We start from the raw sequence: 11,458 nt of genomic DNA on the forward strand, positions 1-11,458 counted from the left end.
TTAGTTTTCCCGTCAAAACAGATAACACAAAAAAAAAAGAACCTTTTAAACTGGTAACTTATGCAACTACTTAGCAAACATAGTAGACCTCAGAAAGAGCAGAATATATTCAATAAAATACAGTCTAATTTGAAAGGCAACCTTAGAGAGTAAAGGCATAAGGAATCACATGTTGTGTAGCTGTTACTGGACAGTAAGTGTCTCTTCAAGAAACTCTTTGGCAGAGTGATCCATTTTCTTCTTCCACCACAGGATCAGCATAGATATTTCAGGGTTATTATCCCAAAAGAAATACTTCTCCTTGGGTTTATTTCTTATAACCAGTTATCAAATCCACCCATTTTCAAAGACTGGGAACCAAGGAAACTGAAAAATTAAACATCTGAGATTCATATTCCACTGAACAAAGTAACAGCTTGCAATAAAATGCATTTAGGTCCTTTTAATAGCTTAGTTGCAAATTTTGCCTCAAGTTATGTTCAGTGAAACTCAGCAGAAATGTTATACCACAACTTGAGGCAGCTTTCAATAGCTGAAGAATACACGTTACAGCTTTATAAACCTCTCCTCATCTCAGAATTCTCATGATTCAGAAAGGGTGATCATGAAGATCCTTCATAGGGCTTATTCTGCAAGTAAGTCAAGGGGACAAGTCTTGTCTGCGGCCCTACATTGTCAGTAAACAACTCAAGGGAGAGAAGACAGTACAATGAGCAGAGAAGCAAGATGGCGGATAAGAACCCTAAAAAAAACAAATTAGAAGTGTTTTGTAATGACCATCGGTGAGCTGAACAACAGAATATGTGGAAGGACAAGGGAAAAAGAGAAATAAATGACAGAAAAAAAGAAGAGAGCACAGAGAGGATAGCACCATGAAAATAAATGAAAACACAGAAAGAAATCATAAATACACAAAAAGGCATTGCTTTTAAAGTGATAAACATATGAGGTTCTTGCAAACCCCAGTAACTGGCAGAAGCTCTATAAATAAGAGATATCAAATACTTAAGCCATGCATACCTTCATCAATGGGTTCATACTTGGAAATAAGTTCAAAGGCAGTTGTTTCAGTGGCTTCAGTGTGAAACTGTTCTTTCACAAGAAATTTAATGAGCTGGCTGTCAGGGAGAATTTGGCCGTCTGGTGAGTAAGCCCGGAATAGTTCCTGAAATTCAGATCTGTGCACAATAGCTCGATAAATTGCCTTGAAGTCTTCCATGCTAATTATGTGTCCTGAGTGTTTGTCAACTGTTTTCTGGAAAAAAAAGCAACCAAAAAATCCACCACAAAAACCAATCAATACAAAGATAGGCAATGACACAAAGAGACACACAAACCACTTTATTGTAACTGATCATAAGAGTAAGAACCAAAGAAGAATCCTCAGGCAACAGTGTGTTATCAGTCATATTCTTCAACTTTTAGATTTGATTTTGTGTGGTAAAAAATTTTATACAGATTAAAATGGACCGTATTACATAATTAGCATCTAAATAATTATAATAAATTTATATTTAATGTGTATGCAATATTAAAACACATTATGCAAAGTCTCTAAAATGATGCACATTAAAATAAATATGCAGCATAAAAGTTATCAAGCGGAAAATATATTTAATATAATACCTCACCAACAGCAATTTAGACCATATTGTAAATACTGTCCATTAAATTTCCATACAAAACACAGCAACCAGTAATTTAAAAATGAAATAAGGATGACCAAATTATCATGAGATCCAAGTCTTTCAACACATCAGATAAGAAACACTATTAAAGTTTGAAGACAAGGTATTTTATAATAACCTATGACATCATGTTCTATTCTTAACAAGCCAGACTGTTTAAGTTAGATTAATTATTCACACTTTCAGAATTCTTCAACTGTAAGCTTGTTTTTACAGAGCTTACAAAATGTTAGCATAGTAATTAATTTCAATGTTTCAATATAAAAGCCACTACAAAGATTAAAAGGGCAAAAGAATTTGAGTAGAATACTTTTTTACCGTTTCTGCCTTGAACACTTTTCTCATATTTAATGATTCTATATTTCCTTTAAAATTTTCTACTCAAGTAACTGTGCATACAAAATATAAATATTTCTAACGTTTTAGCTTGCATTATTCTTAAAACTTGCCAAATTAAGAGAAATTCGATGACAAAAACGCTCATAAAAGTCACAAATAAATGGCAACTAATTGCCTCAATGATTATCACCGTAAGCTGATCAAAATTCTTAATTGTTGGCTTCTCAAACTGAGACTTCCAAAGAGGCTAAATTTCAGCATCTATAACATGGCACTTACTTCCCCAAAAGTGTCCATAAACAGGAAATTACTTACTTGAGCTCTGGCTTTGATCAAGAATTTCATCAAGACTTTTGATTATTGCTAAGTTAGATTAGTTTTGAAGCTATACCATAAAACCTAAAAGTTTAATGATATACTACCAGCTCCTTCCTACGCAGTTCCTACTGTACTTCTGAATAAATACAACAGTAGGGTCAGAATATATTAGATAACAGAAACAAGTACTAAAGTAAATTTCATGAGGAGTTCTAGTGAAAAATCTTACATATCAGTACTTCAGTATTTGTTTTGAGTTTGTGAAAGAGAATAATAATGATCATTTTTAACAGAAAATATTTCAATACAAATGCTAATTATACACATTTCACTATCACTGAGAAATTCCCCAAGGTTGATATCTTCAACCTGATTTTTAACATCTTTAAGAAAGCTGCAAATTTGCTCATTACTGCTAAAGAGGAAAAGAAATTACCAACTTATTTTGGAAATAAACAGTCTATCAGGACTTGGGAGATGTTCACTTAGGCACTGGAACGAAGAGAAGCTGGGCAAAAAAATTAAAGTTTCTATCTCACTTGCCTCTTCATGAAATACAAGCAACAATACTCCACAGGAGAGCTCTTCAAATTAAAGTTATAAAAATCATGTTGCTATAAAAAGATAGTTATAAATTTCTTCTTGGGGGATTTTTATTATTCTTTTTATTAACGCACATCAAATGTTTGCTATTCAGAAAAAGAAGTATCTAGACAAAGAGTCTTGAGAGTAATTATATGAAAATGTATTATTCCTTAAAAATCATAATGTTCATAATTCTGATATTGCTCAAAGGAGCATTACAGTAAAATAAACTAAAGAGAATAGACAAGAAAAAAAGCAGATTTTTCTTTACAAACTATGTTTTCTATAAAATGTATTTTTAATGTATAACCGTTTGATTAACTGTTGATGTGGAGTTACTTACAACAATGTCAGTAAGATTCCCTTTCAGACTCCTTTGTATTTTTACATATTATTACACTGATGAAATATTTGGACCCCCAAGCTACTGAATACACTAAAATCTCTCTCAAATAGCAAATAATACCTATCAATACTGCTACAAATAACTAGATCAGGCTACTGAGTATAATATGTTAAATAAAACTAGATCAGACTTGTTCTTTGCAGGTCACTTCCTCAAATAATTACTCTCTTCTCTACCCACAACTGACCATCTCTCTCAAATTTCTGTCAGAAAGCAAAGTAGATGGAAAACCGAGGAAACTGAGAAACACTTTTAAGTTCCCATGAGATTCTCAAGGTTGGCAATTCTCTCAATGCAGTGCAAGTTCCAAAACCACAGGAAGCCTCTTTAGCAAGCGTTGAGCTCATGCTGCCGGTTTTACCTTGGCTTGACAAGGCAGAGAACAATGAGAGAGGAACACGACAGAGTGAGGAAATCACAATGCCTTCCCTCTGCCTGTCTGACTGTCAGCATGACATGAGCTAAAAGTTTCTGACTCACCATAGTTAATTCTCCTCTGCCAAACTGGGACACAATCAGCCAGGTGGTTACAAAATTCTCAAAAGTATCTCACACACACACACACACACACACACACATATATAGCCACTTGTTTTCATTGCCTTAGGAAAAGAGTTTTACGACAGCTATTTTTGGGGGAAAAAATGAGGTAAAAAGAAAAATCATAGAGTTTTTGAGTCAGTACTAGAAAGGACCTGAAGAACATGTAAACCCAGGATGTCCCAAGGCCCTCAAATTTGCACTATTTGCTTACTGGGACAACATCCACTTGTTGGTAGTTTTCTTCCCTACACTAAATTAACTCATTACTAAGTCCAATTCTAGCTGTATCATGTAATCTTACAGAAATCTCTTAAACACTTCCATATCTCTAGGCCCAATACTTTCCTTGGGGGTTAGAGTGCAATTCCTATCCATTCAGGCACACCTCTTAAATCCTAGAGAAGAGGTATAGCGAAGAATTGAACAGATGTGTGCTTCATCTGTGTTGGTCTGAAGCCCAAGCAACTCAGACAAGTCCATGTTGTCCTGCTGGCAAAAGGATTTTTAGGAAGTTGCTTTAATGGCTCTGTCTAGGATCAGATAGGCCCGTCTGGTTTCCTTAGTTTGATCACAGAAGAAGCTGGATTAGATGAAACTAGAATATTTTAAATTTTCTCAAGTGCAGACATGCTACAAAAACCTGAGAATCAAAAATTATGTATTTTCCATCTTACACTATTTTGTTGTGGCAAAGAGAAGGTGTTACGTGGGTGTTGGTCTTTTCTCTGATGTAATAGGACAGGAGAGAATGGCCTCTGGGTGTGCCAGGGATGGTTTAGATTAGATATTAGGAAAAACTTCTTCACCAAAAGGGTTGTCAAGCATTGGAACAGGCTGTCCAGGGAAATGTCTGAGTCACTATTCCTTGAAAGTATTTAAAAGACATGTACATGTGGTGTTTAGGGACATGGTTTAGCAGTGGATTTTGCAGTGCTGGAATGGTTGTACTCAGTGATCTTAAAGGTATTTTCCAACTTAAATGATTTGGATTCTAATGCAAGCCCTTGGTTATCTATTTTACACAGAAACAAAAATTATTTGCTGATTTTGCACACTTTACTAGCATGACATACACTTCTCAAAAAAAAAAAATTAAAAAGTCAGCGAATGTAAGACACTTATGTAACTGAACTTCTGAACTTATTTAATTACTTAATCTACATATATCTTACCTTGAAAATATGTGTTACATGCGCCTCATCAAAAGGTATCTGCATTTTTTCAAGCAGCCTCATGCAGCCCTCTAAATCAATTTTCCCAGTCTTGAAATCATTCTGAATGATAGACCAGAACCACGTAAGAGAAATGAGTTTAAGGAAACTTCTGGCCCACGACATTGCCTTTTAATAGGGGAAAGAGGGGGAGAAGTTTAGTTTTGTTAAACCTAAAAAGCCTGTGCTTTGCTTTTCTCATACTCTAGAACATCCTTGTCTTCTGATCTCTGGGAATGCAGCAGGCTCTGAGACGTGCAAGGAGAGATTTTTGCTCCGTTCCCAAAGACTCGGAGGGCGGTGACAAGAAGGGCCAAAGGTAGTGGTGTGAGGGAAATCAGGGGATGGCCAGGGTGAAGAAAAGGGTGCAGTGAGAGGAGGGAAATGTGGGGGAGGCTGAAGAGAACGGTGGGGAGTGCCAAGAAGCCTCAAGGAGTGAGTGTGCCCAGCACTGCGCCCACCCAACCACCATCAAACTGGCCCCGGCTGACCGGACTGGCTGCCCCCGGCCCTCCCTGACACCCAGCTGGGGGTCCCATGTGTGTCCAGGCTGGATCCAGGCCTGGGGGGGAAGAGGCATGTGGGGGCTGTCACAACAGCAGCTATCACAGGACAGGGAGAGGAAGAGGAGGTAGAGTAGCCAAAGGATATCTGTTCTCATCCATGCTGGCTGTGCATCGCCTGCTCCAGTGCCTTCACTGCAGTGGTGTTGCCAGAACCTCGCTCCAGTTCGCAGTGGGCTCCTCATCCCACAGTGCCCTCTCGGAACTGCACGGAATGTTTGCTCCCCCATCCCGCCGGTGTTGTCCCGGTGCCGCTCTGGTGATGTCACAAACCGCAGGCGCCCAGCACAGGCCCCTTCCAGCCACTGCTGCTCCACCCCCGCCACCATCTTGTGCCTTTCCCTTCGAGCGCAAAGAGGCCCTCGTGGCCTGCCCTCACCCGCCATCTCCCACTCCTCGGACAGCCCCAGAATGGGCACCAGGAAGGAGCTGTGCGATCAAGAGAAGCTCTTTCCTATTTTCAGCCAACTGTGCCAGTGTCCTGATGGAGAGTTCGACCAGCTTGTCCGATGTGTGTCTGCTCTGGTCTGGGATGACAAGCTGGTGAGGCAGGAGGCTGCCACAACAACATCCTCACCCTCGTCCAAATAAACGGAGACACTGTGCTACTGACCCACTGCAACAATTTAGGGGGAAACTCCTTTCTTTGGCCCTCAGGATAAACTCCCTTCTGAGTCTGCCCACCTGGGCGGGCGAAGCAGCAGGTTCCAGTGTGATGGCAGATGTGGGGGAACATCCCAAGGGATGGAAGCCCACACGGTTTGCCACGTTCCTGCTATGTGCTCAAAAACACCCCGGGCAAGAGGAGCTGTCTGTGCCCTGCTTTGAGGCCCACCAGTATCAGCCTTCAAATCACTGGAACAGCCTTTGGAAGTCAGGCTGGATTTTTGCCCTGGATTCACGTACCACTGATGTTACAGGGATCCTTTTCCTCCAGGCACGCTGCTTTGAAGTTGCCAACTTCCATGTAAATGTCAGCAAGCCTGAGAGTGAGACTCTAAACGTGACAGACCAAAGGCAGTTTGCCACAGATTTTGTGAAACTTGTGAAAGTTGAGGACACCAAGTTTCATATTGCCATTCTGGAAAACATTCAGGTTTTGTCAGAGGATATATGAGGGGGAAATCTGTCGAGGAAACTCCCTGTTACTCACACTTTTAATGAACTGGAATAAACTATTGAATGATCAGCATCTGAACACCAGTGTCTCCAATGTCAAAGTGCCTCCATGGTACCAAAATAAACCCTTTGATATAGTGTCCTAAATATAAAAAAGAAGAAAAAGACAAAATGGGGTTGTTTAGTTGGTTTATTTCTGGATCACTCAGGAGAGTACAGAAATTTCCATCAGTCAACTACCACTTTAAAAATAATTCAGGTCTGTAGTGACTGGAAATAATTTGCTGTATTTTTTTCATTTACTTCATGTACTTTTCAACTGCTTTTAAAGATAGTAGTAATGGTCAAAATGTCGAAGGCAGAACAGTGCTATAGGTGAGCCAGCAAGCAAACTCTTACTTTCCTTTGTAATTTTAATCAATATGACATTTGCTTATGTAACTTCATACTAAATAAAGCATTGGTGATAAGAAAAGTTGGTAAGGTAGGTTGGCAAAGATATTGGGACATTATATCCAGATTTTTTCATTGGTACTGAAACGCTGTAAATTCAGCCTTCAGGCTTGGCTTGTGCATACCTCTCTGCATGCACAGGAGACATCCCTAACACAGCCTCATGAACAAAGGGAGATCAGTACACAGGAGGAATAAATTTCTTATAGCTAGTGCAGAAGATATTTCAGGACTGATCAGGGCTGTGTGCTGGGTGCTGAGGCATTACAGAATAAAGCAGTGCTACTTCCCTTCTCCCAGTCTTCCTTACAAAGGCCAAAGGAATGTATGTGATTTTGGTTTACTTTCAAAATATGACAGTGATTATTTCCTAACATTTATCACAAGTTATTACAAATACCTACCACCTTTGCTGTTTTCTGTAAATATAACTTTTAATTACAGTTTCATCAGAAACAAAAGTTAATTTCCAGCAGTGATGTAAACACTACGCTTCTAAAAAATATTGATGCGAACATTTAAATATTATTTTACAAATGCTAGATGTTTTTAATGTAAGCACAAGATTTTGCTGTTGTTCCTCACTGATGATGGCAATTGCAGTGTCACATGGGTTGAACATGCACTTTCATCTGTGGCTTTATAGCTTCACTGATCAGACTGGTCATGATTGCTTTCATTGTCTTGGTTTAAAAATGTAGTCATGAACTATGCATTGCTATGGTTTTGGGGAGAGAAAACATCATCCAAAAATGCTGTTTTCAAGTTTCTTTTTTGATTAAGAAAAATGAAGATTTTTTATTCATCCTGATCCCTAATTTGGGAGGTTCCATTTTCTATACATTTGGAGAAACCAACAATGAAAAGGTGTTTAATACAAAAAACATGTTTCTACATCATTCTATATTGTTGATGACTAAGTCACATGCTCAATTTTTTTAATGAGCACACTAATTTACAAAGCCTTACTGCAGAAGACCATGTTGCAGTGTTTTTAATATCTGAATGAAACTGAAATAAATGAAATATTTCCTTTGATACATACTGAAATTCTTCAGATTTGCATTGACTAGAGCACATTTTTCATCTGGTTGCTCATCTTTATGGTCATTCAGCACAATGGTTCTAATCCATGTGCAGGAAGACACTCATCATGCAGATTTCTTTCCTGCAAGCAGAAAGCAGGCTGCTGCCCTTCTAACAATGTCCCTTAACAACACCTTTTGCAGATGCCCATTTGTTAGAGAATCTGCACCATGCACTTGAATAGGGAGAAGGTTGGAGCATGGAGAGCATTTTCTGTGCTCCTTTGGTTCTTCAGAGAAAGCTGCATTACCTGTGGGTCATTTCTCTTTTCACCCCACAGCTGCTACTGAGTTCCATCCAACACCAATCCAGCCCTTTAGTGCCCATGTTGCTGCTGGAGAGCATTCAATGACCAAACAGCTGTTCTTACATGGAATTTGGTTGAGTATGTGATTAGTCCTTTATTGAAAGTAAGAGGAATTTATTAAAAGTGTTATGCAACCCAGGGATGCTTTAATGAAGATAGCCTGTTGTGAGTGTAGTTCACATCTGCAGTACAAAATAATAGATGAAATTTTGGACATAAATTTAAGTGCTAACAGAAACAGGAACAAAGCACTAAAAATTCTGGATTGTGAAAAAGCCCTTTATTCAAACACAAATATTGAACATTAAAAAGCAATAAGGAACAGTAGAGAACAATGAAAAAGACTGAGCAGTTAGATGACTTTCCCTTTCAAGGTTTATTCCACCAGACCTAATGAGATGCAAATATAAGGCATTTTGCAATATACTGTCTGGTACTGTAGAACTCAATTCTCTCTTCTTTAAAATGCAGTTTCTCTATGGCAAAATTGTAGCAAAGAGTGCAATAATAAAAACATTTAATATTGTAGGATTACACAGTCTTCCTATCTTCTCTATCAGTCTACCCTTATAAACTTTTCATTATCCTTCCATTTCCTTTCTCTGTAGAAGAGGGAATCTGTGAAACCAGAATTTGCAACAGAAGCTGCTCAAAGGGATGGAATTTGGGCAGAGAAAATGTTCTCATCAGACTGAAAATGCTCACTCAGTTTTCGCAAGGCCTATGAAATTAATCTGGGAAAGGTAATTCCAATACAGGCTTTGTCATTTTTCCCTCTATAATCTCCGGGATGGACTTGGAATTTTTTAATTTCTTTTGGAAAGAGGAAACTTGGGGAGGAGTAAACATTATGAGAAGAAAGTGAAGATGCACAACTGCATTGAACACTTGACTGAACTTTTGCCTGTACACCTTTGTGACTCTGCATATCTTTGAGATTTGGTTGTAACTTCTTACTTTTTTCTCCATACCAGGAGATTTTTTTGTTGCATAGGGAATACATGACATCTCTCATTATCTTTATTCCTAAAATAGCCCTCTTCTTCTCTCTACTGCTTTGAAAACAATTTGCATTCTTATATCTGCTTGTGAATCCATCTCTTTTTGTTGTCATCAGCACCTTGTATTTTAAGAACAGAAATTAAGGATAGGCATGTGTAACAAAAACAAAAATTCAAGTTGTCCAGCTATATCATGCAGTAGGTGTCCACTGCAGCCAGTACAGCATACCTGGAATTGGAGCTCTATCTACCTATTTACAGTCATAACTATCTCCTGCTAAAGACTTGCTCTGTGCCAGCAAAAACACATTATCATCAGTTATCTCTCTGTAATATGCTCCCAATACTGCTTTTTTGTTCTTATCTTTGGTTGTTACTGAGTGGCCATGGTTCTTTGTCACAAGGAGAAGATCATCTACTCCATCAGTTCAGAACAGTTACACAATAAGATGCAATTTTCTTTCAAAACAAAATAGAGCTTCTGTTGAAACTCCATTTACAGGCTTGCAAACTCACTGGAATCATCAAGTCGGTACAAATGTACCTAAGCCAAATTGGCTCAAATTTTTTATTTCTGACAATGCTTTTGAATCTACCATTAATTGTTGTTGCAAAGAAAATCATCATTTTTGCTACGCCAGTAACATTAGAGCTTAGCTTGGACTTCATCATCAGCTTACAGCTGCATTAAAATTGGAAGATGCTTAAAATTAGTACTTGGACTGAATATTTAATGTTCACATTATAAAGTTTGCTTCATGTTTTGCTGGTACTACAGCAGGTGGGAAACCTATCAAAATGAGGACACTTAGCAAAACAAGTTTACTCATTTCATTTTCATATTCATTCAAATATGTGTGTGGAATTAAAAGCTAATTTCTTTTTAGTTTCAGAACAGATAGACAAATCTGTAACAGGAAATAAAGACTCCAGTTATCTGTTGGCAGAAATCAAAGTCTATCAATACTCCCCGTCTTTGGAAGAAATTCATGTTTTCCCCCTTACATTCTCCAAAAACAGTACTAATTCTTTCTTTACTTCATTCATGGAATGAAAAAGGCATTTTTTAAAAAAAAACCAGCACTGCTTGTATGTTTTCCAGGCTGTAGTCTGTACTAAAATCTCCATTGTATTTCTTACTCCCTATTCCTTATCAAGTGATGGAAAAGAAAGGAAAACATGATTTTGAAACAGAGGAAATAAAGATGAAGGAAATCCAAAGAACCTTCTGTCAAGTGTATCTCTCTCACTGATCTCAAACAATCAGTGCATTAATGCTCCAGCTATAGGGAGACCAAACTCAAGGATTATTTTCCCTTCTATGGTAAGAATGGTTTAAAATGTTCCAACAAATCTGAAAAAGCAGATTACATGCCAAGAGCAAGACAATTTTCAGGTCTGTATGTCAGCATGCCATTCCTACACAAATAGTGGATTTTATAGTTCTTTTTAATGAAAGTCTCAGAGTTACAAAAAATGAATGTGAAATGGTTTCAGAAGTCATTATTTCAAAAAATAACTATTTTGAACCATACAAAGCATAGTAACCTGGGATTCTCCAAGGTTACGAGAGGTGTTTGTTATAGAAAGACTTAGGAATTGCCACCATACAAAACTGAGGGAATAAGATACATAATATTTAAAACTGATGACCCCTATTATATTAGGTCATTTATGTAGCAGACTATCCTTGGATGAAAAAAGCATAATCTAATCTACTAATCTAAAATAATCTACTACATGTCCTTAAATGCATACTCAGAAAATGTCCTGAGATTGTGGGATCCTAATAATTGGATCTGGTTAGACTTGGTGGGATTTTTTTTGTATATTACTGTT

At 37.8% G+C, this 11,458-nt stretch overlaps 2 protein-coding genes across 3 annotated transcripts in view; one reads left to right on the plus strand and one right to left on the minus strand.

The window, feature by feature from the left end:
* Positions 1-5,870, minus strand: part of PLCZ1 (phospholipase C zeta 1) — a 47,466-nt gene extending 41,596 nt beyond the window's left edge. For both annotated transcript variants that reach the window (XM_027699719.1, XM_027699718.1), the window contains exons 1-3: positions 5,742-5,870; positions 5,052-5,175; positions 1,021-1,255 (exon numbers count right to left, since the gene is read on the minus strand). In XM_027699719.1, coding sequence (XP_027555520.1) covers positions 1,021-1,255; positions 5,052-5,175; positions 5,742-5,755 — 373 coding nt within the window. In that variant the 5' untranslated portion in view covers positions 5,756-5,870. The remainder of the gene's footprint in view (positions 1-1,020; positions 1,256-5,051; positions 5,176-5,741) is intronic.
* A 113-nt stretch (positions 5,871-5,983) lies between these two features.
* On the plus strand, positions 5,984-7,025 carry CAPZA3 (capping actin protein of muscle Z-line subunit alpha 3). The gene is given in 5 exon segments (XM_027699720.1): positions 5,984-6,212; positions 6,215-6,294; positions 6,296-6,429; positions 6,431-6,812; positions 6,814-7,025. Coding segments are annotated over 5 exon segments (849 nt in total). The 5' UTR covers positions 5,984-6,064; the 3' UTR covers positions 6,919-7,025.
* The last annotated feature ends 4,433 nt before the right edge of the window (positions 7,026-11,458 follow it).

Source organism: Neopelma chrysocephalum, unplaced genomic scaffold (assembly GCF_003984885.1).
Source record: "Neopelma chrysocephalum unplaced genomic scaffold, ASM398488v2 Primary Assembly neopelma1_139, whole genome shotgun sequence".
Classification (NCBI taxonomy): domain Eukaryota; kingdom Metazoa; phylum Chordata; class Aves; order Passeriformes; family Pipridae; genus Neopelma; species Neopelma chrysocephalum.